Source organism: Colletotrichum acutatum (assembly GCF_030867785.1).
Source record: "Colletotrichum acutatum strain CBS 112980 chromosome Unknown BDZ83scaffold_19, whole genome shotgun sequence".
NCBI classification, from domain to species: Eukaryota; Fungi; Ascomycota; class Sordariomycetes; order Glomerellales; family Glomerellaceae; genus Colletotrichum; species Colletotrichum acutatum.
In genome coordinates this window covers 65,354-92,859 of record NW_026849013.1, presented here as the reverse complement: position 1 = coordinate 92,859, position 27,506 = coordinate 65,354, and the positions used below count along the sequence as shown (strand labels likewise).

At 53.8% G+C, this 27,506-nt stretch overlaps 6 protein-coding genes across 6 annotated transcripts; 3 read left to right on the top strand and 3 right to left on the bottom strand.

Moving 5' to 3' along the window:
* Positions 1-8,471: 8,471 nt before the first annotated feature.
* Positions 8,472-11,750, top strand: BDZ83DRAFT_717243 (RasGEF domain-containing protein; the record flags this gene model as incomplete). Its single annotated transcript, XM_060511926.1, has 5 exons — positions 8,472-9,059; positions 9,137-9,464; positions 9,527-9,736; positions 9,797-11,604; positions 11,661-11,750. 5 exons carry the CDS (start codon positions 8,472-8,474, stop codon positions 11,748-11,750), a joined length of 3,024 nt encoding a protein of 1,007 aa, XP_060368152.1.
* Positions 11,751-13,395: 1,645 nt separating this feature from the next.
* BDZ83DRAFT_610168 (family 63 glycoside hydrolase) lies at positions 13,396-17,818 on the top strand. The gene is made up of 8 exons (XM_060507577.1): positions 13,396-13,942; positions 14,072-14,110; positions 14,172-14,289; positions 14,348-14,444; positions 14,493-14,495; positions 14,558-15,645; positions 15,696-16,940; positions 16,997-17,818. Exons 1-8 carry the CDS (start codon positions 13,819-13,821, stop codon positions 17,367-17,369), a joined length of 3,087 nt encoding a protein of 1,028 aa, XP_060368151.1. The 5' UTR covers positions 13,396-13,818; the 3' UTR covers positions 17,370-17,818.
* A 512-nt stretch (positions 17,819-18,330) lies between these two features.
* Positions 18,331-20,065, bottom strand: BDZ83DRAFT_610161 (ATP synthase F1). The gene is made up of 4 exons (XM_060507576.1): positions 19,745-20,065; positions 19,214-19,528; positions 18,932-19,024; positions 18,331-18,802 (listed from the first exon to the last, which is right to left on the bottom strand). Exons 1-4 carry the CDS (start codon positions 19,907-19,909, stop codon positions 18,689-18,691), a joined length of 687 nt encoding a protein of 228 aa, XP_060368150.1. The 5' UTR covers positions 19,910-20,065; the 3' UTR covers positions 18,331-18,688.
* Positions 20,066-20,564: 499 nt separating this feature from the next.
* On the bottom strand, positions 20,565-21,541 carry BDZ83DRAFT_571063 (Mob1/phocein family protein; the record flags this gene model as incomplete). Its single annotated transcript, XM_060504372.1, has 3 exons — positions 20,565-20,806; positions 20,862-21,089; positions 21,160-21,541. 3 exons carry the CDS (start codon positions 21,539-21,541, stop codon positions 20,565-20,567), a joined length of 852 nt encoding a protein of 283 aa, XP_060368149.1.
* A 1,152-nt stretch (positions 21,542-22,693) lies between these two features.
* Positions 22,694-25,021, top strand: BDZ83DRAFT_717240 (Six-hairpin glycosidase-like protein; the record flags this gene model as incomplete). The annotated part of the gene is made up of 5 exons (XM_060511925.1): positions 22,694-22,949; positions 23,022-23,843; positions 23,912-23,952; positions 24,014-24,469; positions 24,707-25,021. 5 exons carry the CDS (start codon positions 22,694-22,696, stop codon positions 25,019-25,021), a joined length of 1,890 nt encoding a protein of 629 aa, XP_060368148.1.
* A 539-nt stretch (positions 25,022-25,560) lies between these two features.
* Positions 25,561-26,262, bottom strand: BDZ83DRAFT_749383 (LSM domain-containing protein; the record flags this gene model as incomplete). Its single annotated transcript, XM_060513761.1, has 3 exons — positions 25,561-25,883; positions 25,972-26,040; positions 26,121-26,262. The coding sequence occupies 3 exons, from the start codon at positions 26,260-26,262 to the stop codon at positions 25,561-25,563; spliced, it is 534 nt and encodes a 177-aa protein (XP_060368147.1).
* Between the last annotated feature and the right edge of the window lie 1,244 nt (positions 26,263-27,506).

The window sequence follows — 27,506 nt, the reverse complement described above, 5'->3', positions numbered from 1 at the left end:
TGCTGGTGCTGCCGGTTTAAATGGCGCGGTGGTCTCTGCTCTGGCTCTCCTTCTCTTCTCGGCGTGAAGCTTCTGATCGGCAAGTACCTTGACGAGTTTTTGAGACAACTCTTCGGGGTCGAAAGGCATCGGCTGCGAGCACCTCTGTCTCGGCCGAGGAGGGGCGATTGGCTTGACAGGCTGAGCTGCCGCCGCCTTCGGCTGATCACGAGGGTAGCTCATGTTGTATAACATGTCGATCGCTGAATGGAAGCTACTCCACCGATACTTGGGATTAAAATTTCAATTAGAGACTTGAAATGTTTGAAAATTCGGACTGATTCTGAAATGCGAAGTGTGCGACGTGTGCCGAATTTGTTCGAAAACAAGACGTAGTCGTAAAGACCGTTTGCGGACGGATGGCGCTTTTTATGTATGAATAGAGATGCCCCAGTAACTGAGTGAACTGAGAGAACGCGGGGGTGGGTTGATCGTCAGAGCAAGTCGGGTCGGGTAGTTAAGGTTGTTTGTTTCCTGGCAGGGGTAGTCATGTAGGTAACATCCGCTGCCAAAAACGAAGGCTTTCCTTTGACGTGAACGCCGGTTGAGTACACCACTGCGAGTGAGAGGGAAAAGATGAAGAAGGTCCTACAGTTGGAAAGTTGAGTGGCCCTTGAATTAATGGAAGAGCGGTCTCGGGGTGTCCTGGGGTTATGTATATGTCATACGACCGGGACATAGGAACTGGACAAGCAAGCAAGCAAGTAGCACGCGGACTCAATCCAAGGTTCAAGCGAGCGAAATGCACCACCGTAAGTCTGGACCAAGGCAGGTGAAGTGGGTCGGAGAGCTCTTCCTTTCGCGGTTCCAAGGGTCCTGTCGTCCTGTCGGCTGTTGGGAACGTCCAAGGCGCTGGACCTGCGTTTTGGGGCTGTTGGTGCGTGCGTGTGTGCGTGCCGGTGTGCGGCGGTTGGAGGTGGTGAATGAGGTTGGGCGAGGTTTGTGTGTGTGCGTATGTGTGTGATGTTGAGGTACGCAAAGGTCGATTAAACAGAGACAAGTAACAGTGACAGAAGAGACAAGAGACAGCAAGAAAAGGCGGAAAGATGGAAGAGAAGACGTGTTGGTGGTAGTGTGCGTCGCTAGTCTCGCAGGGTCCCAGACAATATGTACCTCACGGGGACAAACTTCAGACCTGCCACCAAGCGTGCGATTACCTGTGACTCTCTTGCTTCTTATGCCTCTCCGTATGCGCGCGTGGTGATGGCGAGACAGAGAATGGGACGGGAGCCCGGTCTGGCTGAACTCGGACGATGGAGGGTGTGGGTTTTTTGTGGATGGTGGCTGGCGCAGGAAGGATTGGAGAGACAACACAACTTGAATTTGCGTGGTGTTGGTGTGCGTATGTGTGTGTGAGAGAAACGTGAGGGCGATCTAGCGAAAGACCGAGGAAAGAGATGAGAGACAGGATTGAGAGACAAGAGAGGGCTGAAGAGTAAGAAAAAAAAAGTGACTGAGAGGGAGAAGTAGTAGGTAGTGAGAAGTGAGAGACGGGCTCGCGAAGGGGGTGTGGGAAGGTGAAGAATTAAAAACCACAAGGGGGGGTTCACGGATGTCTTGAAAGACACAAGCGTTCCATAGGTTGCATTTTTAGACACCTCTGATGGTATTTAATGGCTTGAAGGACTGACTGGTTCTGGTTATGGTCATGGTCCGGTGTGGATGGGAATGAATGCATGAGGGTTGGATTGGAGACCATTTGCACCCATTTAGACCAAAGGCAGCCAAGTACTCGGAATCTCAGGGGATACCATAATTCTTAGCCCATACCGTCAGCATGGAAAGCATTTTCGAACGGCTTCATGCCTGGAAAGCTTTACTTTGCACTTTCCATTCTGGAGCTTTTCGGGATTGCAGTTAAAGCAGGTGGGGGTTGGGAAATACAACCGCCTCCGTCACGCATCACGCATCGTGCCGCTTATTTGGCTTCAGGTACTAGACTTCAAAAGATCCCTCGCCTTGCCTCACTAAGCTGTATGACGGGGAATTGGACCTTTAGCCAGCCCACCTCACCTTACTTTCCTCAGTAACCTTACCTGACGGAGACTTGTACCTTACCCTAAGCGGCGAGGATGGGGACTCGGGAGCCCTGAATAGTTCGTTCTCTGAGGGTTGCCCGCCTTTCCTTGCGCTTGTCGGCACGCGGCGCATGGGACAAGCTATCAAACCTGCATGCCACCGCAAGTCTCCGGACCTTTTCTTTCTTGCCTTTATTACTCATCCTTCCCTGTCTCTTTCCTTCTCTCGGCGGCACCAATCAACCCTGCGTATGTCGTATGAATAAGTTCAGCGTGACGACCTTCTGCTGTACGAATAGCCGACTTCTCCGTACTAGTTCGATGTGATTTCATTAAAATATCGGCCCTAGCCTGTGGGCGAGTAAGGGCGCATGAACTGGGGTGCCGGGAGACCACCACCACCACTGACGAACCCGAACCATTCCTTATTCGACCAAGATCGTGACCTGCAAAGAAAATATACCACAAAAAATAAGGTGACAGGGGATTGAAGGGGTAAGAGATAAAAAATAAAAATAAGGTAGTATGGCCGTGGTGCTTGAGCCTACCCTTTGGATGAACCGACCGGACAAACGCGGTATGGCTCGACATGTTAGACGCCTTGTTGGTCATCCGAGTTACACTGGACCAGTGATCGGATGCCGCTTTGGGACTGTCTCCGGGCGTTCGCACGCTTCACCGACACCACACGGAGCCGGCTTCCTCCTCCCTTTTCCTCACTCCTCAAGGACCTCGACCACTTCTTCGGACATTGGTGGCGCTGTCTGTTCTGAAACCTCGACAGCCCTTCGTCATCCGACCTCTGTATGGGAGCAGGGTCGGAGGGTAGGACAATGGCCAATTTGCCTTGTACATTGTGATCTGGACATGCTTCTGATGTGTACCGAAGAGTATAAGCGGGCATTAGTCACCGTAGGGCAGCCTGTGGTGCGCTTCTTGCGAGTGTCAAGACTGGAGGCTAGGGGCAAGTCTGCTGCGGCAGAGGAAGGGGATAAAGGGGGGTGTAACTAGTTCCCTGGCAAGCTCGATAAGCACGGTAACTCCATGTGCGCCGCACAACCGAGTAGGACGGCGTGGTTTCTGTCTTCTGAGCCGTGGGTTGAGGTTGTTGGGTGTCGACTACGGGAGGGTGTGGAGGTGATGCCACGTTCCTTCGGGTCACCGTCTCTCCCCAGTCTCGCGTCCCCCAGTCTCCCCCAGCTTTCCAACCCCAGACGAGGGCTGTCACACTGGGTACAGATAGATCGACACACAAGAAGTTCAACCGCGCCATCTGAAGCCTCAGAATATCCCAGCCATCGAGCATGGTGAGGTTGGCTTTTGGATTCGCCTATGTCTTGGAACCACCATCAAATCATGGCCAGCAAGCAAGTAAATCGACGGAGAAAAAGTAAAAGAAAAGAAATCATCAGAGACAAAGAAAAAGTAAGATCAGCGGCTCTCGGCAGTGAATGATATACAGACGGTTAGTGAACAAACGCTGCAGCTGTAGACGAAACCGGAAGACTCGATCCTCCAGGGAGGTCGTCAAACCCAACTAACGACAGAGTCATTCCTATTGGGTATGATCAGCAAATGGTCCCCCAAGCGTCGTCTTATCTTCCAACGTTCCTGCAATACACGCTGGATTCGGCCATGGCGCGATCTCCTCAATGGGCGCAACCAGTGAATAGAACCGCAGAATCTCACCCCTAGACTCTAGACTCTTGACTTTGAGTCTGACCAACAGCAATTGTCTCGGTTGGTGGTGGCACTGCCTGCCTTGATGAGAAATTCTGCTTGTCATCCGAACAAACTCAACAGCACGCCAAGCTTTGTTGCTTTCTCACTCAGTCCGTTGACTTCACCGTTCTCACCGCAATCCGTATATCGCGAAGAGGCGCGGCCCCCAGCACAGCAAGGTCTCTATGCAAAACACGCCATATAAGACTCGGTGAGGTATCGCGAGAGAAAGGTGCCGTAGGATTGGTGTTGTCCACTTGTGCAGCTTGCTGCACGTCTGCAGGTCTTGCCCTCGTATCGTCTTCCATGTAACCCTACGCTGGGCTTTACGAAGCCATATCATGCAGCTTGGCGATGCAGCCACGCATCCATCGAGTGTGCTGCTGGCGGCACCCTGAACTGCCGCGTACGAACCCCACAAGCAGCCTCTTTTTTCCCTGTATCCGTACTTATTGGAGGCACACAAGTCATTCTGCGACGCCACAGCTGCAAGTGTGCGAATAAAGATTGGTGATCCGGAGCTGGTCATTTTGACTTTGTTTACACGCCCAATCCCCCAGTGTTCTCTCTCGGAGCCGAGCCGGGCCTGATGTGTGGTTTGCGACCTAGACGTAGCCTACCCACCAAGAGTGAAAAGTCGAGTCCCTCAGCTCGATATGTAACTCAACCTCTTCGAATATTGCCGGTCCTCACAAAGAATGTTCAGGAAGAATGGCATTCCAGCTCATGATGGTTTTGGAATAGCAGCAGCCCGTATGACTAAGTAAGGCGGGTACTGTTCGCCAGACGACGCCGTCGTCAAGCCGTGGCTGGCATTTTTCAGTCTATTGAGAAGGCCAATGCCACAATCGGCCCGCTCATCGACCATGCGGTTCTCCCGCTGCAGACCTGAAAAAGCAAGGAAGAAAGAAAGAAAGAGAAAACAGGCCGGCTAGAGCGAGCGCTATTGTGTTGCACTGACTTGAAGTCGAGTTGCTGTCGAGATCGTGAAAGTGAAAGCCGCTATATGGTCATCAGGTGATGTTGGATGAGTCCAGGACTTCGTATGGTTGCTAGTGATAGGCACTTTGGTGGAGGCACTCGTAACTACACCCGTAGCCAAAGCGCAGGAACGTGGCCCAAGACAAGGGTCTTCCAGCGGAGAGATGCCAAGAACGCGGCCACAACTTAGTCGACGACGTTATTTCCACTGCGATCCGTGTCAGCGCCGGTCGCTGATCCTTCGTGTCAGAAAGTCGAACGACAAGTTGTTTCCATCGTGAAACGGAAAAGGATCAGGTAGCGCAATGTGGTCTTTGCGAAGGGGGGTTCATTGGAGCTGAAAATATCGGTACCATCTCTTGATTATTGTGATCCTCAGGTAAAAAAGGGCTTGGAACGAGGGATGACCAGGCAATTTCTCAATGAACCGTGCTCAATTTTTGACAGAAGTTTATTCGAACCAGGCCCCAATAGTCCGAGTTGAGTCCGGTGCGTCGTCAGATGCTCAGGAAGGTCAGACGCATTGAACGAAGGTGCCGCAACCGTACAGAAATACACATATTTGTTTGTCTCCGCCGTGAAGTGGGCAAGATACCTGATGGAATATCCGCAGATGGGGCAACTTGTATCGCAACCCAGCCTGGTGGAATGTCGAGGCCAGATATACGTACCACTGCCGACCAAAGCTGACCGGCAATCTTCCGGGTCCCGAGCTACTGGAAAGCCTCAGAGGTATTGCCGGGATCATATTCCTAGACAGAACACTCTGGAATGCCGCTTATTTCGAGACGAGACCTGAAGTGTTTTTTTTTTTTTTTTTTGGGTTCGCTCCAAACATGGGGAAATGTGACTGCTAGTATGAGAAGGAGTCAACTATGGTGCGTTTCGGGAGCATGGCTCGATGGTAGAAGCAACCCTGCAAAACCTCGTGGAGCTACGCTGGGAAGCTTTATTGGCCTGCGGACCACGTGCTGATGCGAAATTGCGATGATTTGGGCGCCGGAGGATCATGGCACAAGTTGCACTGCTTCATCTTGAGACATGAATGGTGTCTGTACGCGCGCCAGTAGCATTGTACTTGACAGAAGCTTGTTGGGCATAAGTTTGGCCCTGCAAGAGTGACCCATGGCGAGCTTGTCGAGAGCTAGGTGTCCGTACGTCACCGATGAGTTGGTATTGGGTTTCGGCCTAACTGAGTTTGCTGCTGAAAAAGGTAGATTGTCCGGACAAGTGCAGCCTACCTCGTGAGGACAGTGGGAAGAAGTGTAATAGTAAGTCTTGGTGTACATAGGGATGTTCATCTGGGGTTCAGCAGACCGCCAGTTGGTGATGTTGGTCACAATCAGGAAGCTGGACCCGGAGCAGCGAGCCGGAGTCAACCCCGGACGACATGGTTCACGAGGGTTGATTTGACTTGGTTTTCGGTGGGCTACGGGAGTACGTAGTTCAGGCTGCTCAGTACACGGGAAGGAAGCAGTGATGGTAGGGCAGGTTGGCGTGAGGAAGCAGCGGCAGCTACGAATGCATAACACCATAGGTACCTTTAGCGCATCGAGGCCGTCCAAGGTACTTACCTAAGTTAGGTAGGTCCACTAGGTTTCTAGCTTCGGAAGATGAGGTTCACTCGAGCAGCAAGGGCCGTGTGAGTGAGTATCCGTTGGGTACAAATACAGGCTCGCACCACATCCACCGAGAAAGACAGTAGCTGCCCCCCTGCGCTTTCAAGTTTCCACCTTGAGTTTGGAGCCACTGAGGGTCTCGAGATATCGTGAATGGAGAGGAAGGATGTATCCAGCAACGGTGGCCAATCATTCGGCAGAGGGAAAGTTCAAACGTTCCATGGACGTCGAAGAAGTTGAGTGCTACCAACACTCACAAGTCTTGTGATTGGATGGATGGGCCCTGGACAAAATGGGCCTTGGGTCCACTTTGCGTGGTGCCGGGGGCCCGAGCTTCCCTCTTGATTTCACAGTGTTCCTTCCTTCTTATCCAGAAATGGAAGTACTTGGGTACCTGCTGGTAATTACACAGTAGGTAGAATGGAAAGAGCACAGCTGCACAGGGCGCAGTGGAACATCCCTTGTCCCTTTCTCCGCTTTCCTAGTTGCTCCCGTCCACTTCCACTCTCAATTCCACGTCCACGTCCATGTTCAGATTGTCCCATGCGGCCGTTTCTGTCCTGAACCCCCCCGTTGCAGGTGATAAAGTATCCATTCGCATCAGCTGCATTTCCCACCAGAGGGACGGATACGCTTATTTATCTCTTATGTACACCTATTTTTGACTACTCCAACTTGCTGATAAACCAGCAAGCGTACCCGCGCCTTTCGTTTTCTGAGGTCCGGTAGGGTCGGCAGCCAACATACGGACTACGGATACCTTACCTTACGCAGTAATCACCGGAAGCTCAGGTTCTTTGCTCCGTATTACCAAGTATCCGTACGCATACTCCGTACCTTACGGTATTACCCCTCAACGGCTCGTCTCTCGGTCAGCGGTCCTGATCGTCGCGGCCCCTTCCCGCTCTCCCGTTAGTCTCTCAATCCGTCTCCTGACGGGACCTTGACGCTTCTTTCCCCTCCACCACCACCACCACCACCACCACCCCTATCCATTCCCTCATCTTACTTGGTCAAGTCCGGCCCCAAACCAGCGCAGCCTAGGATTCTACCATCCACAACTCCTTCGACCAAAGGTACGTAAGGAAGCAAACCTACCAACCCCCGGGCCCCCAGGTCCCCGGTCCCCTCCCAGAAGCAACAGGAACAGCACTTGCTGTGCTACAAACCAGAGGTGCCATTGTCGTTGGTGTCCTTCTGGTTTGGTTCGATCTTGAACCCCCTAGTCAACGCTAGAGGGGACAAACGCTCCCCCCATCATCGCTCAGCCAAGTTGGCAGAATCCCAATCCCAATCTCAATCACAATCGCACCAAGCTCGGTCCTGCACCGTGTGCGCCGCGTCAATTACCCCCCTTCCTGAATTTCCCTGCTGGAGCTTGGAAGGGGCTGGAGCCCTTGGCCTGGATCCGCGACTGACCTCATTTGCTGTGTGTCTAGCATCGTCGACGAACTGGATGCTTACGCTGCTGCTCTCAATCCACGCCCGTCACTTCTCACAAGCCCGACATCTGCGCACCGGTGGAGCTCCTAGCGAGAAAAAAAAACAAGCCAGGCCCCTTTTTCGAACCCCTGGTCTGCCGCACCACGAAGCTCTATCCTGTTCCTGTTCCTGTCCCATCCTATCCGTACGAAGTATCCGTACGGCGTTCGCGCTATCCAGACGCACCCAGTACCTCTGACGGATACGCTTGTGTACCTGATCTGACGAGCCGCAGTCCCGTTCGTACGTACCTTACGGATACACTGTACCTACCTGACCATACGGATACCTTGCTTGCCCAATCTTTTGGTCAAGGTTTCTCACCGGCCCAGCAACCATTACCAAGGGCCCCCGACGAGAAGCAAGGTACACACGAGGCAGACCACACTAAGAAGAACGGTCCCTAGTGGGTTTGCCATGCCTTCCTTGAGGCTCTGAAATCCCGGCTTTTAGTCAGTGCATCCACTGTCCCAAAAGTTTGGTTTTCACCCAAGGCCCTGCCAGTCCGCTCTATTCTTGTTCGGTCGTGATCTTTTCAATCTCTTCCTCTTTGCACATTGTATGTTGTTTGCCTCCCCCGAATAGCCTCTGCCCTCCCCCGGTCGTGGTCATGGCGTCCGACCCTATCGGAGCTCGAAAGGCTCACAGGAGTTCAGAAGGCTCCCACATACCTTCGAAATACTATCACGCCAACCGCTCTACTGCTGCCGCCGCTGTCTCCTCCTTCTCCTCATCCTCCCGAAGAACCGATCGCGACGCCGCTCACCGATCCGCCCCTGCCGCTCCGAAGAGACATACGCCTCACTACGCCGTCCACCGAGAGTCGTCGATCGAGCCAATACGGCCCTCTGCCAGTGGCTCTGAACAACCTGCCAATTACCGCGACTCCTTCATCTCCATAGTCGACGACCCTTTCTTTCTGCGATTTGACGATAACAACATTGAAGGGGCGCTTGCACTTGACCCTCGTTGGGCTGCGACTTCATTTGACGACGCCGACGCCGACGCCGAAGACGAAGGAGAAGAAAACCAAAACCAAAACGAAAAGCAAAACGCGGGCGACAGCCAGGAGGACGAAGACGACGAGGAGGAAGAATTCGATTTCGACGCTTTCGAGTTCCGCGATGACGACACGCCCAACGAGCGCTGGCCGCCCCCAAGAAGAGAGTCGTTGATAATAGGACATTCCTTGTACTGGGTAATAATGCCCCACTAGACACAGACTGCGGGGTAGCTGATGAGACGGGAGTGGAAAAAAGGGGCTGACGATCATAGCAACCACCAACCTCCGCCATCATGGAGAGCCTCAATATTGCAGTCATTGGCGCCTCGGGCGTTGGCAAGTCGTCCTTTGTCCAGCGCGTGCTGGGCCTATCGCGACCGCCCATTACCAATGCATCCAGCGTCCGTATGGTCGTCGACAATGTCACATACGGCGTGACGCTGATCGAGCTTGACCTCGAATACTTTGAGCTGAACCCGCTGCAGCCCATCCAATGGCCAAAACAGATCAACGGCCACATCGTCCCGCGGGTCGATGGCGCCCTCATTATTTACGACGTCACGAATAAAGAGAGCATGAAGGAATTACCCCAAACGATTGGTGAGCCTAATTCCCGCCGTTTGATTCGTCTGGACGCGGCGCGTCTTGCTGACACGCGCTAGCTGCTTTGACAAAGTCGGGTCTGCCGGCTGTCCTCGTCGCCAACAAATGCGATCATCCCGAGAGCGAACGGCAGGTTGATTCGCAGCGAGTCGCCAGCCACGAGTATTTCAAGTCGTGCGTTGGGATGTTCAATCTGTCTACAAGTAGTCCTGAACGCGCCAGAGCGTGCTTGAACACAACTTTGAAAGCCTCAATCGCTTACCGCAAGGGTAATTGGAGCCAGTCATCAGATGCACAATTAGCCAATGTTAATGCTGATGAAATGCCAGAATCACAATCAGAATCGGGCATGCCCCGCCGTCGTGCAGCCTCGGCGGCCAACCTCGAGGCCCACGACAGCTCCAACGGACGCCCGCTAAGTCAGCAGAGTAAACATAGCCGAGCGAGCTCTGATTTGTCGCTTCTTCGAGGTGTTCCCCCTCCCATCCCCGATCACTTACGTGGCCCACATCCTCCACGAAGTCCTCGAATAGCCGACTTTGGTGGCGCGCCTTCAAGTTCGGGCTCGTTCGGCCCATCCGATACCATTGAGGAGGAGTCTCAACAAACTGTCTCGAGTCAGCTACGAACACCTGGGATACGTCTCGACCGTGGGCCAACGGATTCGTTCCTAGACATGGAAGAGTCGGACGCAGAATCATTCAGATACTCGGAGGAGGTCCCTATTCTGCAACGGAGCGATGAGAGCTTCCTGGAGAAGCCCACCAAGTCGGCAGGTGTGGCCTTTGATGAACTCGTCGACCGCCTCATTGCTCCCCGGATGACCAAAGCAGACAACAACTTCTCCGATGTTTTCCTGTGCCTCTACCGGAAGTTTGCAGCACCAGGCGAGCTTTTCTCGGCTATACTCACGCGACTTGACCGCGTAAGAGACGACAAAGCAGCACATTATCTTTCCAAGACCGCGACACAGCTCAGAATCATTGAAGTCGTCGCAAAATGGGTATCGCTGTACCCTGGCGATTTCGCGCGATCAGGAACGAGGCGAAATCTCGAAGAGTTTATTAAACATCTCTCCACCGAGCCAATCTTCTCCATCGCTGCGCAGCAAATTCGGCGACATCTCGAATTCAGTGTGGTGGAGGATGACAACACCGGATGGGCAAAGTCGGACGAAGTCGCAGACGAAGAAGGCAGCAAACTCTTGTCGAGGGAAAAGACACGCTCTACATCAGACATGTCTAATGGTATGATCACCCTGAGCATCGACGACGACAGGGCTCCAGACGAGAGACCTTCTGGCAGCTCCGACTTTTCCCAAGTGGACAGGACTAGTAGTGTGGGCACGCACGTTTCATTCCACTCTTACGACGAATATGAAAGAGAGGCAGCGAACATGGAGCCTACGGATGTGCTACCTATGAACAAATTCCGTTACCACATTTTTATGGACATCACGGACGACGACATCGCCGATGAGATGACGCGCATCGACTGGGTCATGTTTTCTTCCATCCGCATCAGAGATTTCGTGCGGCATGTGAGTCTCTCATTGGAGCAACGATCCAAATGCAAGAGTCTCAAGAACGTCAATCGGATGATCAACCACTTTAACCACGTGGCGAAGTGGGTTGCCAATCTCATCTTGCTACGAGACAAGGCAAAGCATCGGTCTCAGATGCTAGAAAAGTTCATGAACATTGCACAAAAGCTGCGGCGGCTTAACAATTACAACGGTTTGGCGGCAGTGCTCGCAGGGATCAACGGCACGGCGGTCCATCGGTTGGCGCAGACGTGGGCACTGGTGCCGCCTGAAGCGCAAAAGTCGTTTGCGAAATTGGGCATTCTCATGGGCACACAAAAGAGTCACTTTGCGTACCGACTGGCATGGGAGAATTCCCCGTTGCCGCGGATACCCTACATTCCACTACACCGGAGAGACCTGGTCTCGGCCGAGGAGGGAAGCAAGACATTTGTGGGGCCTGAAGGCGACAGAGTCAACTGGAAGAAATTTGAGGTACTTGGCGAAGTACTGCTGCCGCTCATGAAGAGTCAGGGAACTGCGTATCCGAATCTCTCGAAGCACGAGGCAGCCAGGGAGCTGATTTTGGATTGCAGGATGCCAACAGATGAAGAAGTAAGTGCAGTCTACACGCCTGTCAACGACACGGCATAACTAATATATCGTCATAGGAGATATATCAACGGAGTGTACAGCTGGAAAGCACGGCGGGCGGTGGTGCTGAGTACAACAAGAAGAAGTTCCCGTGGTTCGCCAAATAGAATCTGGCAAATCGGCGAAGTGTCTCGACGGGAAGACTCCTTTGCTCGACTCCAACGAGAGCATAGACGGACGAAGGCGCAACGTCTGCGGGCAAGCTGGACATTAGCTCGCGCGAGACGTGATGGCGCATGCATGCGTACATATCAACATGTCAGGTTCACGCAGCGTAGTGGGACTGTTTCTAGGCGATTTGGCTCGGTTTTTCACGTTATAGATATCCTGTTCAGCAATTGATATCGAGGTCGATGATGGCCTCGAATTACTATCGACACTGGTCCTGTCGGTCGAGTTCGATTTGTTCGAATCATGCCAGCACATTGACTGGACTAATATTCTCCCGGATTTTTGTCTCTGATTCTGCAGATTAAGTCAAGGACGGACGGTAACGCTAGCCGTTAGGGCTCCAAAGTCAAAGGAAGTCATTGAGGCTCACCATGAACACCACCACCAGCGGCAGCAAACCACGTTTCTCTCGTCGGACCGGGGGTCTTGGAGGTTTGTCTGGGCTTGTACGGCGGCGGCAACCAGAACCAAAACAGCACCTCATCGACGATCGATTCGCATATTCCCATGTGCCCTTGTCAGTCGGCGGCGGTCCAGGCCATGTCGGGGCCCCGGGGGTGGCAGCGACGGCCCAATGCAGTGAGATGTGGCCGGCGAAGAGCTGCCCCGCTAGGTTGGATGGAGGTGCGCTAGAGCCCATTGACGTCATGCTCCTGAAAGCTCTGATTTTAGCGTTTCAAAGAGAGGGGCAGCAAGGGGCAGCAACAGCAGCCAGCCGCTGTAATATCGGTGTCCGGGAGGTAGCAATTGGATGGTTGGTGGTTGAAGCGAGGAGGGCGAAAAGGGGGAACTTTGGGGAGAAAACATTCATGAGAGACGGTGAGTTCAGGCTCCTCTATCAGACTTGTATGCTGATCCCAGAGAGCAATTGGCAGGCGCTCGTTGGCTAAGGTTGTGCTGCTCAGCTACTCCTCTGTGTCTTGCGGAGTGCGGAGACGAATGGGGGGCCACTGGGGAACGCAGGCATTCAAGGTTGGCAGAAGCCACAGGTAAAATGGCACAAAATTTCTAGTGCGAGGTACGTAGACGTAGGTCGGTCGTATGGCGGTCATTCCAGATGGGCAAACAAAATAGCATGGCTCGAATGCCCCGCGGCCGTCACCCCCTCAACCTTGGATGCCTGCCCCCGGTGTGCTGCAGCTGCTTGCTCGCGGCTGCTACTGCCGCGGGCTGTGAGCTACGGAGTACTCTCCAGACCTGAACCATGGAAGTTTTCTGCTTACTCGTGTCGCAGCTGCTTGTTCGCTGTTACCTCCGCTGACACTCCGCACTGCACTTTGGCTATCAAGTGCCTACCTCGCTCGACTTATTGTCGTCGGTTGGGCAAAAGGCAGCTTTGTTATCGCGGCCCTTGGTTGGTTGGTTTCCTACCTGGTACCTGAAGATGCTGAGGCGCTATCTCATTCTTTTCGGACCAGAGCTCCCGCCATTGCCCGCGTCTTTCCCAACACGTCGGTTCCCTGCTGGCACATCCTATCACCCAGGGCAGTGAGGCACATACATACTAGTAGCCGCATTTCTAATTTATTTTTCTCGTCTCTCTCGAGTCTTCCCCCTCCAAATAAGACGCACATACGCTATTACCTACCTACCTACCTACCTACCTACCTACCTTACCTCCCGGCCCTCTACGCAATCTTGCATTCTGCAACCTCGAGAGTCTCGACCTTCCTCCCCTTGTTGAGCTAGCTCGACGACCAGGTGTGATCGAAACTGACCGCCTGTCGCTGAGGTTATCGTGATACGTGACGTGCTCTGCTCGTGCTGTTCTCGGTAGCATTGCTGGCTGGGGTCTCTGGTTCTTACTAAAGGTCACCACCTCCATCCTAAGCCTGCACTTTGTCCCGCCGAACCTACACCCTCTCTTCCTTTTCTCGCCACAAGCCCACAACTCGCTCCCAATTCTACGCCCTGGAAATCCCTCAACCCTCAACGACGCTGCCTCCGCTGTTGTGAAGGGCGTCCTCTGTCTCCCCAACGCTACGAGGTGTCCATTCGCCCACCATGGTTGTCTTCGACGGTCACGAGTACCTCACAGAGGAGGAGAAGCGTCTCAAGGAAGACCGCAGGCGCGAGAAGTACTGGAAGAAATGGGGCCCTTACGTTGCCGAACGTCAATGGGCCACCGGTGAGTGGCAGCTAAAGCTCCAGCTTCAGAGTCAGCCCCAGCTGCTACCATTGCTGCTGCAGTTGGTGCTGCTGCTGACGGTCCCTCCATCAACGAAACAAACATGATCTAATCGAAGCTGTGTCGTAGTGCGAGAGGATTACAGTCCCGACGGAGACGCGTGGAGTCGTGAGCACACCCCGCCATTCCCCACGAGCTCCAGTCGCAACCCGCTGACAGCATGCCCCAGACTTTACCCACGACCACGCACGATCCCGAGCCTACAGATGGGGTGAGGATGGAATTGCCGGTGTTTCTGATACTCACGGCTTCCAAAACATTGGTTTTTCTTTCTGGAACGAGGAAGAGTTAGTCAAACGCTCGTCGGCTACTTATGCTTCGTACTAATGGCTGATAATTTGACAGTGATTTCCTCAAGGAGAGATTGTTTGGTCTCTCAAACCCCCAGGGTAACCATGGTGAGAGCGTCAAGGAAGCTCACTTCCACGTTGACAATACCCCCGTAAGTAGCTCAAGGTTCCTATGATATTCGTAAGTCAATGGCTAATAGACAATTTAGACAGTAAGTTGAAAAGAGCTAGTCCCCAACTGCTCGTACTGACAAACCGCCCGCAGCATTCCTACATGAAATTCCTCTACAAGTACCCGCAGAAGAAGTTCCCTTACAAGGACCTATTGGAAGAAAACGCACGCAGAGGCAAGGAAGACAAGGAGTACCAGATCGTTGACACAGGCATCTTCGACGAAGATAGGTACTGGGATATTTTCATCGAAACGGCAAAGGAGACGGACGACCCCGAGGAGATCTTGTTCCGTGTTACCGCATGGAACAGAGGTCCCGATCCGGCACCACTTCACATTGTGCCGCAAATGTGGTTCCGTAACACCTGGGCCTGGGGCCGGGAGCCTGAGGACAAGAAGCCGTCCATCGAGAACATCGGCGAGGGTCTGGCCAAGTCCAAGCATCACAAGCTCGGGGACCGTTACTTCCTGATGTCACCTTCTCCCGGTGTTGGTACCAGCGGCGAGGACGTAATACCCCAGATGTTGTTTACCGACAACGACACCAACTATGAGCTGTTGTATGAGCAGGACAACAAGACTCCATACGTCAAGGATGCCTTCCATCGTCACATTTGCGAGAAGGAAAAAGGGGCCGTCAACCCAGCACAGAAGGGCACCAAGTGCGCCGCCTGGTTCAGCTTCAATGAGGATGGTGGTGTTCCTCCCGGCGAGTGCGCTGTCGTCCGTTTCCGCTTCTCCAAGAAGAACCAGACCTACTTCGACGAAGGCGACTTTGATGACCTGGTCGATCTCAGGATCGCTGAGGCCGACGACTTCTACTACCGCCTCAGCCCCCTCCCCATGGCAGACGATCTGCGCAACATTCAGCGTCAAGCCTTCTCCGGAATGATGTGGACTAAGCAGCATTACCTATTCATTTGGGACCAATGGGCGAATGGTGACCCGACACAACCCCCTCCGCCCCCGAGCAGAAAAGACATTCGCAACTCTCAGTGGAAACACATGCACTGTGACGACATTCTGTCTATGCCCGACTCTTGGGAATATCCCTTCTTTGCGGCGTGGGACAGTGCTTTCCACTGTATCACACTGGCGATGATGGATCCAGACTTCGCCAAGAAGCAGCTTGATCTTTTCACCAGAGAATGGTACTGCCATCCCAACGGCCAGCTGCCAGCGTAAGTTACTTCCCGAAGAACCCAGTTAGACTGGTACTGATGCCGTGTAGATACGAGTGGAACTTTGGCGATGTGAACCCCCCCGTTCATGCCTGGGCCACGTTCCGAGTTTTCAAGATTGAGCGCAAGCTCTACGGACGACAGGATCTGGACTTCCTCGAGAGAGTTTTCCAGAAGCTGTTGTTGAACTTCACCTGGTGGGTTAACCGAAAGGACGCCGAAGGCAAGAACGTTTTCGAGGGAGGCTTCCTCGGTCTCGACAACATTGGTCTCTTCAACCGCTCTGAGCCTCTCCCTACCGGTGGCTCTTTGGAGCAGGCCGACAGTACCGGATGGATGGCCTTCTACTGTCTCAGCATGCTCAACATTGCTCTTGAACTTGCAAAGCATCGACGCACATACGAGGATATCGCTTCCAAGTTCTTTGAGCACTTCATCTTCATCAGTGACGCCATGACCTTCAGGACTGGCCAAAAGGATGAGAAGTCGCTCTGGAACGACGAGGATGGTTTCTACTACGATGCCATCTCATGGGGTGGCCCCTGGATCCAGCAGCTTCCCGTCCGTTCTCTTGTTGGATTGATTCCGCTTTACGCGACTCTAACTCTCGAACCCGAGCTAATCAACAAGCTGCCCTCATTCAAAAAGAGGGTTGATTGGTTCATGGAGAACCGCTGCGATTTGGCCGAGCGAAACATGGCCAGTATTGCCAAGCGTGGAAAGGGTAACCGTATCCTCTTGTCCATTGTAAGCAAGGACAGGCTCGAGAAGATTCTTTACCGCATGCTTGACGAGGACGAATTCTTCAGCGAACATGGAATTCGCTCCCTATCCAAGTACCACAAGGAGAACCCCTTTTCAATGGAGGTTAATGGCCAGACTTTCTCCGTCGGCTACGTTCCTGGTGACTCTGACAGCGGTCTGTTTGGTGGCAACAGCAACTGGAGAGGCCCTATTTGGTTGTGTGTCAACTTCCTTCTGGTTGAGTCTCTTCAGAGATTCTTCTTGTTCTACGGACACGAGTTCCAAGTCGAGTGTCCCACAGGCAGTGGCGACTACATGCATTTGGGCCACGTTTCCGAGGAGATCCAGCATCGTCTGCAGCACCTGATGACGCGCAACGACGAGGGTCGACGTAGCATCAACTCCGGAAACGACCTTCTGGACTTTGACCCCTACTGGAAGGACTACCTCTGGTTCTACGAGTTCTTCGACGGCGACAGTGGCCGTGGACTTGGCGCTACCCACCAGTGTGGTTGGACTGGTTTGATGGCTCGCATGATCCACGATACTGGGTAAGATTATCTTTGATCCAGGACATTTGAAAATGTATGCTAACAAGACTGCACAGTATCAACTGCCGTCTGCCTCATACTCCCCGCACTCCCTCGGCGGGCATGTCTCACTACTTTGATGATATCTTTGCCCGCGGCACTGATCGCCGTGGCTCAATGACCCCCGGTCCTGGTGGCAAGCCGCGGATGCGTAGATCATCAACGGCGAGATCCATCGGTGCAAGGAGCGACTTTGACGAGACTAATGGCGACGACTCACTGAGCAACTCGGCCACGTTGGATGACCCAGAGAAGCTTCGACAGAGGATGAGAGAGAAGTCCGAAGCCGACGCACACATGCATCGCTACATCTCGGATCAGCTGGAGAGGTTCAAGGAGGACAAAGAGCACCCGGGTGGAACTGACAACGAATATGAGGCTGGTGCCTAGAGCTTCCCTCTGGTGATCAGGAAACGTCAAATGGTCGAGGGGCGGACAGGTGCAAGTGCATCTGGATGTAGACGGTAAAAAGAAGAGTACGAGTGCATCCATGGAGTTTCCTTGTGTAGTGAGCATGATGAGAAACCAAAAACTGCCATCGATGCACATAGAGCCATATACAGGACTGTTAGACTGCAGAGGTAGAGGTTCCTAGGGTTAATATACGTAGATTGGGGTTCCAAGAAGTTTCAGGGGTCCGCAGTGAGAACCATCCCCCTCAGGCGTTCATATGTACATCGGCTTAAAGCGTGCCACATATCTTTTCTTCAATCTATCAGCCATTTACCGGCGGGGCTCCAGCGTAGAAGGGAACAGGAATTGTGGCTTGCTGAGCTGAAGTTCGTGGCAGAGAAATCTCAAGGTCGTGCGTGTATGGCCTCGATGTGCTACAGAGTCGAACGCGGCCGGCCAAGGACTTTTGGCTTGCCCAGGGAGGGCTCACGTTTGTCCGGATTCTCATGCAGAACTACGATAGTATCGAAAGAGTGAGCTTCTACCAGCACGGGAACCCATACAAGATCATGCTTTCGGATATTATGTGCTGGTCGCTTTTTTGGGCCATGCTTGTTTACATTTCGGAAGGTGCAGATTCCATTCGAGTTTGATTCTTCAAAGCTAGTAAGAGAGCCTCAAACCTCCATCGCTCACTACCTGGCATTACTCATTTCAAGAATGAGTATGAACAACCTGCATTCATGCCCGTCTTACATGTCACATAGAATCAGCAGATGTCAATTGGGATTGGATTCGTCTCGGAAGGTGATGATCAACGTTAGACGAGCCGGCGTAACAGTGGCAGGCTCGTGGGGAGAGCGAATACCAACAGCTGGTGCATCGTTCGCTCTTTCTGGCTTGTGTGTGAAAAAGAGGGGTGCATAGGGTAGCTTTTACGAAAGATTAGTAGTGTTTGTTGTAGAAAAGGGGTTCCGTGAATGCTTCTATTGTAGACAGAACTATGCACAGCTTTCGTCTCATTCGGGCTTCTCCCCAATGTCCTCTCGCCCCGGGGGGGAAAGTGGCCAACATCATCTCTTCCAAGATCCAATCCAGTTTTTTGTTTCACGTGGATTTTGTCGTTACACGTGGTAAGAGCCGGACCCTCTCCCTCCTCCTCCTCCTCCTTCCCACTAAACCCCCGCCCAGTCAAGTTTACAAGATAGACACACACGCACACAAAGAGAAAATAAGGGTGAGGTTTGGTCCGGTGTGGGGAGAAAGAGGATTAGGATTTCTTCATGCTAGTATGATGGAAGATTTTGTGTGTGTTTTTACAAAGTATCAGTGAGAAGCTTGTTGAGCTTGGCAATCTTGCCAGAGACGCTGAGGTCGATGGTCCGGTCGCCAATCTCGACAATGAGGCCTCCGACGATATCGGGGTTGACCTAGTGGAAAGGGGGTGTCAGTCACACACAGGCGGCTCTTCACTTTGGAATGGCTCTGACACCACTGTCCCAGACCGAGGTGGTCTCGGAGGGACGGCTCGGAGATGAGGGTAAGGCGATAAAACGTACGTTGTTGGTGACCTTGAGCTTCTTGCCCTGGCCGACGTAGGAGGACTTGGCGATGGAGCTCTCGAGGCGGTTGAGAGTCTTGTTGTCGAGTTGCTGAGCATGGGTGTCAGTGGCCTGTGTTCAATGACGTCCCTAAGTGCATGTGCAAAATTCCCTCGTTGCAAGTTGCAACTTTCAAGATACCACCGTTGTGTAGGTATTCCGGGTCCGCCTTCAAATCTCTCAAAGGCGAACCGCACATATCCCTCCATTCAAGCCTCAAATGAGAGAAAGAAAACCTACAGTGGCGCTGGTGACGGTGAGCTCAACCTCGCCGCGGGCGGCGCTCATGATCTCGGCAAACTTCTGGGTGATGCCGGGGAGGAGACCGAGGCGGTTGTTCTCGGCGAGGGCGGCGAGGAAGTTCTTGACGGTCTCCTGGGAGCCGGCGCCGGCCTGCTTGGTGAGCTCGGCGACGATGGCGGACTTGTCCTCGGGGGTCAGCGTGGGCGCGGCGAGGACGGTGGTCAGCTTGGGGTCCTTGGCGAAGATGGCGTCGAGGGTGGCCAGAGCCTTGGCCGTGGGGTCCAGCGAGGAGGTCTTGGAGGCGGCGGTGTACTGTGGTCGGGCAAAGTTAGCCGTCTGTGAGAGATCTTGAATGATTTTTCCCATCTCGGTTGTAATTTTCCCTCGATGCCCCAAATTCCTTCCGGGAAGCTCCCTCATTCCCCATCAATCCTCTCAATCAACAACATCCTCCCCCAACCAATTGATCCAATTGAATAACCCTCCGTCCAGGGAATAACCAGTGTAACGACAGGGACAGGTGCGTACCAGGGCAGTGGCGTAGGTGCCGTCGAGGCCAAAGACGGCGACGGGGGGCTTGACGGCCTCGGTCGCGGCGGCAGCGGCGTAGGTGCGGACGGCCGGGGCGCGGGCGACGAGGCGCGAAGCGGGAGCCGCCGCTCGGAGGGTACGAACAGCCTGTCTCGAGAACATGTCGGGCGAAAGAGAGGTTCCGGTTGTGGTGGGTGGTGGAGTTCAATTGAAGATGGGAGACGGGCGGGAGGAAGGGATGGCTGGATTCGAACGAGACGCAGTAGTGGTAGCTTGCGTCGGTTTTCGAGGTTGAGGTTTGAACTTCGGCAATTTAGGATGTTGATGCCTTGGGACGTTACGGTCGCTTGCTGGTTGAGTGGTAAGGCATTAACTTAGGTAAGCGGGTCGAGGGCTCGGGTCGGTGGAAATCGGAGGTGCTCGTTGTTACTGCCAAGAGACTCGAGAGGCAGGCCCAAGCTCCACTCTTTGGAGCCAATTCTGGTGCAATGGGACGAAGCAAATCACTTGTAGTCTCACGACTGATGGAACTCCATGAAGTGTGCCCAGGATACTCGAGAATGCACAGCGATTTGGTCATTCTCAATTCTCGAATTCTCAACCCAAAGCCCTACTACCCGTTACCCAGTTTGTAGTCTACAGTGATATCACAATAACCGCTTCAATGCCTCGTGTCCACAGGCTCAGCAGTGTCAAAGCCCAACGCGCCAATTATCAGACCTTCCTTATTACCTTGCCAACCAGCGTGTCATCCGTATTTCCCCAACGCCTAGACAATGCATGCATTCAAACTCTCGAAAGGCTCGTCTGTCCTGTCTCAGTCGCTCTCAATCATCTTCTCCGCGAGGTCGTTGAGAGGACCATAAAAGTCCTTGCCACTAGCCAACTTGTGCTCGTCGACAAACAGAACGTACTGCTTGAAACTCGTGTTGAGGTGGGGCTCCAGTCCAAGCTCTCTGATGACTGCATAGTGGTGGCAGTAGACGTGGGCATAAACGCGATACATGCGCTTGAAGATCTGCCGCACTGTTGAGGGGAATGATTTGGGGAAGGCAACACCTAATGGTCCATGTTAGAAATAATCTCCCATTGAGCGTGTCAAAGTAATACACACCAATTCTGCTCGGCAGGATCTGCTCGTCATCAATATGACGCTGTACCCAGGCCATCAAGTGCTCAATGTAGTCCGGCGCGGCCATCTTAGTCGGCCTCTTGTAGTTCTCACTGTCCTGCCACAAATACTCGAATTCGTCGGTTGCCTTCATTTCGGGGCATGACTGAGGCGAGCAGAATTCGGTGATAGCGCCGTAGAGGAGGTTGATCTGGTTGTAAAAGTCGACCACTGCATTTGAGGTGTGTCAGTCGTGCCGTTTCCTTTGCTCCACCTCCCAATTCCCCGGGATAATACTCACTATTGACTGCCAACCACTCATTCTCGTCTTCGCCTTCAGGCAACTTCACAACCTTGCGCAGGCTGCCGCCTCCGAGTGTAGCCTCGGCATACTGTCGCAGTGCAACGCCATTGTTGGCTCCCTTGACAGTACGCGCCCGAAATTGGTTCCTAGCCGCCTTCTGGTTACTGCCGTCCTCGTAATCATCGTCAGCAGTTGTCAATACTGGTTCAGGAATCTGCGGTTCGGGAGTCTGAATGACAGTCACGTCTCGATTGACGAGACTACCACCATAATTTCGTGGAGGAGGATCGGGCACAGCTGGCGGTACCGGGGGCGGCAGCGGTGTTATTCCCGCCAGCAAGCCCGTCCGGACACTGATGTATTGCAAAAGGGACATCATAGATGCGATGTTGGGTGTGGTACTGACACTGTGAGGCCCGCGACCCTGTCCATGATGGGCGGCGTTTATTATCGAAATGCGCGCGAAAGGAGGTTCGATGTTTAATGTTGTCGTCGAAGGCTACTCATTCCAGTGGTTAGCGGGGTAATGGAACAATTGAAATCCAAAGGGCAGTCGCAGAAAGATGTCATTGATGTTGTGACATACCAGATAGTCAAATGACGTTCAAAGATGTCGACTCGATGCTCGTATCCTGTTTGCGCGACCGGGAGAGGTATGTCTGGATGTGAAATGTCAAATCAAGATGTTATTGGATCCACGGTGCGCTGTGCTGGCTGTTTGGGTGACACGAGGTAAGGTGCCTGTGAAAGGGTCCCCCCTACTGCATTGAAGGGATAGTGGTGTTTATGCGCTTGCCCAATCGGTGCGGTTGCTGGGCTGCAGGAGCCTGGCTGGTGGGTACATCAGCCACAGTGCACCCCTACTGAGTGTGGCTGAGACCCGGGGCCTATCCCGCTTCCCCCAGTGACGGACAGCCGGATGACATCGGGCGGGGCTCCTAATTCCCGGAGCCAAGACCCAGAATTACGGCATTTTGCATTTGCGGACGACGAGATCCGATTCTTGTTGGTTGTCTTCGATGCCGTGAGTCTTCAACTTCCAGCCCCAGGGCATCTGGAAACCTTCAACTGTAATTCAATCAGGTCAGCCAAATGTAGGCATCCCTGTCGTTTTCTCCGCAGACAAACTCAATCCTCCACGAGGACTTCTGCCGGCCTGGGTTTTCAATAGCCTCAATTCCAAAGTGGAGACCATGTCATCCCCGCATTCGTAGTTCATCTCTTTCCCCTCATCGTTCCCCAGGGCCTACCCATAGCATGGCTTTGGTGCCTTCGGTGCAAACCACACCGAAAGGTGAGTCTTTGTGTCCATGGTTCATGTCCGTCAAACTTCACACATGACCATAAGGGGGGAGGACCCGGCCTCAAGCGTCGTCATGACCGGACCGCAGATCTCCAGGGATAAAATAAAAGTAGCCCGGTTCCCCGCGTAATCCGAAATCCGGGGTTTGATGCTATGGGCATCAATATTGGCTCTGCTTCCTCCATGCAGTGCTAATACTTTGTGTAATTGAGAGAAGGCAGTCCAGGCATGCGTGCTGTACATCTCCTCCCGCTGCTCTGCAGCCTCATCGAGGCCAGAATCGACAGGCAAACGGTCGTCCAAGCCTTCAACCCTCGCCGTAATGCTAGCTCCCCTGAGACGCCGCTACAGGTGGGCAACGGCAACTTCGCCTTTGGTGCCGACATCACGGGTATCCAGACCTTCAGCCCCTTTGCGACGATGTCGACATGGGGATGGCACAACTTCAGCTTGCCCACAACGCCTAATCAGACTCAAATCGAGGGTTAGTAGACATAGCCGAGAGGCGTCAGAAGTATTCAGTTCAGAAAGCATGTACTGACTCTCTTCACGATAGACTACCACGGCACGGAATGGTGGACCCACGGCCGACTTGTACAGTACAACATGGCTAACCCCTCAAACAACGACATCGCAGACTGGCTCCGCGAGAACCCGCACCGCATAAATCTGGGCACCATCGGCTTCTCCTTTTCCGACGACGGCAATACGACAGTCACGGAGGACATGCTTGGCAACAAGGAACAGACCCTCGACATGTGGACGGGCGTCATCCGTTCCAGCTTCACATATAAGAACCACACCGTCAAAGTCGAGACGTGGGCTGACCCATCCTCGGACAGCGTCGCCGTGTCGGTAGAATCCGCTCTCCTCTCTTCCGGCGCTTTATCCGTCTTCTTTGATTTTCCCTACCCGACAAATGACAAGTTCAGCGCCCCGTTCGTAGGTGTCTTCAATCAGACGGACCTGCACAAGACGTCCCTGTCGACCCCTAACGGAGGAGACACCAACAAGGCCACGATCCATCATGACCTGACCACGACGCAGTACGACCTGTCACTCGAGTGGGATGTTGCCACCGGCGGTAGTGGTGCTATCAAGACACCGACCGACGGGAGCCATCGATACGTGCTTTCACCCAGTGGGACGGATACGCTGCGATTCACGGCCAACTTTGCGCCGTCTGCACCCGCATCCGTCGCCGAGTTTGACGGCGTCGTGGCGGCTTCGCGGGAATGGTGGCCGTCGTATTGGAACAATGGAGCCTTTGTAGACCTGACGGGGACTCCAGATGCCAACGCAACCGAGCTTCAGCGCAGGATAATCCAGTCTCAGTATCTGGTGGCTGTGAACTCGGCATCAGACTACCCTCCACAAGGTAAGTGAACAATTCAAACCCCCTATCAACTTTCTTTCGCCCGAGAAGAGTGCTGACGTGGGACATAGAATCCGGTCTCGTGAATAATGGTTGGTTTGGCAAGTTCCATGTAAGTCACATCCTTCAAACTCCCTGATATATGACCACGCCCAGCTCACACAGTCTCAAAGATGGAAATGATCCTCTGGCACACCCTCCAATTCGCCCGCTGGAACAACCACGCCCTCCTCGCCCGCTCCCTCCCTCGAACCTACACCCACCTCCTCCCCTCCTCCCTCGCCCGCGCCAGGACCCAAGGCTACGCCGGCGCCCGCTGGGGCAAGATGACGGACCCTTCCGCCATCGACGCCCCCGGTGAGATTAACACCCTCCTCATCTGGCAGCAGCCACACCCAATGTACTTTGCCGAGCTCGCCTACCGCCACGCGCCCACCCCGCAGACCCTCGCCGACTGGGACGACGTCCTCACCGCGACGGCGGACTTCATGGCCTCGTACGCCTTCCTCAACGAGACGACGGGCATCTACGACCTAGGCCCGCCCATGTACCCCGTCTCGGAGAACACGAACCCCAATGCCACCGTCAACCCGACCTTTGAGCTCGCATACTGGCGCTTCGGCTTCGACGTCGCCATATCTTGGAAATCCCGCCAAAACAGCTCCGTCCCAGAAGCCTGGATCACCGTCAGAGACAACCTCGCCCCCTTACCCGTCATCGACGGCACGTACCCCGTCTACCAAGGCATCCCCGACATGTGGACCGCCAACACGACAACGGTGCAAGACCACCCGGCCATGGCCGGTATCTTTGGCCTCCTCCCGCCGCCGGCCTCGGGCCCGCCGTTGAACCGCACGGTGCTCGAGGAGACCGCCGCCCGTATCTGGGCGCTGTGGGATCTCGACGAGTCATTTGGCTGGGATTTCCCCATGCTTGCGATGAATAGCCTCCGCCTGGGCGACGCGAACCGCGCCGTCGACTATCTCCTCCACCCGACGTTCCAGTTCGACGACGCGGGGTACCCCGTCGGCGGGACGAGGGTGCCGACGCCGTACTTCCCGAGCTCGAGCAGCTTGCTGCTGGCCGTAGCAATGATGGCTGGGGGGTGGGATGGCGAGGAGGGGTCTCACTTCTCTAGCGAGTGGGATGTTGTAGTTGAGGGCTTCGTTCCTGGGTTGTAAATAAGAACAAATAACTGTGAGTCGAGGGGATAATGTATGAAGATATAGACTTGCCTATCGACTTTGTAAAATGAACATTCATTCGAATGAGCGCGGAATGGTTAGTTGCTAGAGAGAGCAAATGAGTAGAACACGACGCACAACTTCAAGCATTTGCCAGGTAATTTGTAAAACGCTTTAAACTTTATTCTGCTGGCGTCGGTCGTAGTGACCGGACCCTGGATGACGAGCATTTCACAATATTCTGCTCAAGCATCCTACCAGCCTTCCACTGCGGCGTCGGAAGGACGAAGTGCACTGCCGGTGTGTTGTATCACCCGGCAACCACGTAGACCACGTCAGGGCCTCGGGGTATGACTTCCTTTCCCAGCTCGAACCCGACCCAGACCCCATTCTCATTCGGCGTGCATTCGTGAGTCATCTGGAGAGTGAAATGAAACCATAAGCTGAGTTGTTGTCCTGGTGGTCAGGTTTTCCCGCGCAGAAATTTCATCATAAAGGGGGGAGGGAGGGTGTTTAGGAACATGAACTAGAGAGAATCAGAGCAAGACCTCGCCCATGTTCTCGCCTTCGAAGCCCAGCGTGCTGAGCTTCTTGATCCGCCCCTTGTCACGCGCCTTCTCCTTCTCCTTTCTCTCGTTTGCCAGGCCTTGAACAAGCTTAAGGTCGCCCGGCTCGTAGCCCACGGGTGGGTCGTCGTCCTTGTCGAGGTCGATCTCGCCCAGGAGGAGCACGTTCTCGCCGCGGACAAGGAAGATGCCGCGCTTGATGTCCGCAAAGAGGCCACCTTCGCGGGGCGGGTTGGCTTCCGGGTCCGGGTGGGCGTAGACGCGCTCGACGGTGTCTTGAAGAACGAGATTGGCTGAGCAAAGGGGAGGAGAAGAGCTCCAACGTCAGCCTTTTTGAATGTACAGCTTTAGGAGGTGTTTGGGGGTTTGCCGTTGGCATACCGAATTGGTCCCAGCTACGAAGGACGCCGATCAGTTTGCGCCCGTCGCGCAGTGCAACCATGAGCTTCTCTGACGGAAGGTTAGCGTTTGGTGTCGCGAAGAGTACCGCAGCACTCATGCGGCCGAGGCTGCCGTGGTATTTCCCATACTGTCGGTCATGTCCAGCAGCTGCGCCGCAGTGGTGAACATCTGAGGCGGGAGCTGAGGGGTCTGTTGGGGAGGCGGCGCGCGGCCGCCGAGGACGGGCTGGGGCCCCTGGGGAGGGGCATCGGAGATGTTGAGGTTTTCCATTGTTATCTTGTTGTCATTGGTATGTGGTAGTTATTGCATTCGGGCCTGTCCCAGTCCATCGATTTGGGCGCAAAAAGAGGGTGCGAGGCGAATGCGATGCAGCAAAGCGAATAGGTAGATTATAATGTGCCGCCCAAGGACATCATCAAGAGGGGTTTCGCACGCTCGTTTGTAGTTGACCTCAATCTTCTCGGTACGGGCAATTGTGCTTCGGTCGCTTCTTTTTGTTCAGGAACGCTGGGTGTGATCGATCAAGCCATCATCATCGTGGGGTCCATCCCTGGTACGGCTTGGTGGGTGTGGCGGTGTTCTAAAAGGTAATGCCTGACCTTAGCTAGATTGTGGCATCGGAAGGCCTGTTTTTGCGTCATCCGAAGAGGCACAACCTTAATAAGGAATACCTATCAAAGCAGGAGCCGCGTGGAGCTGAACCGCCCCGGCAGAGACCGCAAGCACGGATCGTTTGCTGGTGGAAGGTCAGCGACTAAGGCACGTGAAAGGCGGGGCATGAGTCAATCCCTGCTGTCAAAATTTCTGATGATCTCAGATGCATGCGGGGCAGTCGCAGTTCCTGACGGTACCTTGGGTGTTTAGGTGTTTGGATCAGGTCTTGGAAAAGGTCTGGTCACACGAACCCTCAAAGGGCTGCAGCTTTCTTACTTCTAGCTTCGTGTTGTGTCTTTCTCACGATACTGCTCTCTGCGGACTATTGCGTTGGTCTATCTATAATCAAAGAACCATTTTGTCTCGCGAAGTGTCCCCAACAGTTCCAAAGAGCACTGGCTTTAGTCATAAGTAATCATGACTGCCATGAAAATCCTCCCGCTTCGCCATATCTCAATTGCAATTCTGCTCTTTGATGCTTCCCATGCCAGTCCTGGGCCGCCCCTTTTGATTTTCGTCATCTATAGCAAGCAAACCATCAACGCCCATGTCATAATGCAATTATTTTTCTTTTCTTGTTTTTCTTTTCCTCGGCGGGTTAGTACGAAAGTTGTTTCGTCTGTAAACCGAATGGAGCCAACGAATCACTACGTGTGGTCTTCAGGGCCATCATCTCCTCTATCGGGAGTCCAGGAGCCTTTGGCACTCGCAGGTTCTTCGTGGTCCAAATATCACCGCAGGGACGCATCTTTGTTTAACGACAGCGGTGACCTTGGCAGTGTAGTGCACCGTGGAGATGTCTGTTTGCGCTTGGAGCCAGTAGCAAGCAAAAGCCAAGGAACCTCGGGCGTCGATGCGCC

Coding starts and splice junctions, on each gene's coding strand:
- BDZ83DRAFT_610161 (XM_060507576.1), bottom strand. CDS start 19,909: ATGTTCTCGAGACAGGCTGTTCGTACCCTCCGAGCGGCGGCTCCCGCT. Junction 19,529..19,744: donor GCACCTACGCCACTGCCCTG/GTACGCACCTGT, acceptor GCCCGACCACAG/TACACCGCCGCCTCCAAGAC. Junction 19,025..19,213: donor TCACCGTCACCAGCGCCACT/GTAGGTTTTCTT, acceptor ACCCATGCTCAG/CAACTCGACAACAAGACTCT.
- BDZ83DRAFT_610168 (XM_060507577.1), top strand. CDS start 13,819: ATGGTTGTCTTCGACGGTCACGAGTACCTCACAGAGGAGGAGAAGCGT. Junction 14,290..14,347: donor TCTTTCTGGAACGAGGAAGA/GTTAGTCAAACG, acceptor ATAATTTGACAG/TGATTTCCTCAAGGAGAGAT. Junction 16,941..16,996: donor CGCATGATCCACGATACTGG/GTAAGATTATCT, acceptor AAGACTGCACAG/TATCAACTGCCGTCTGCCTC.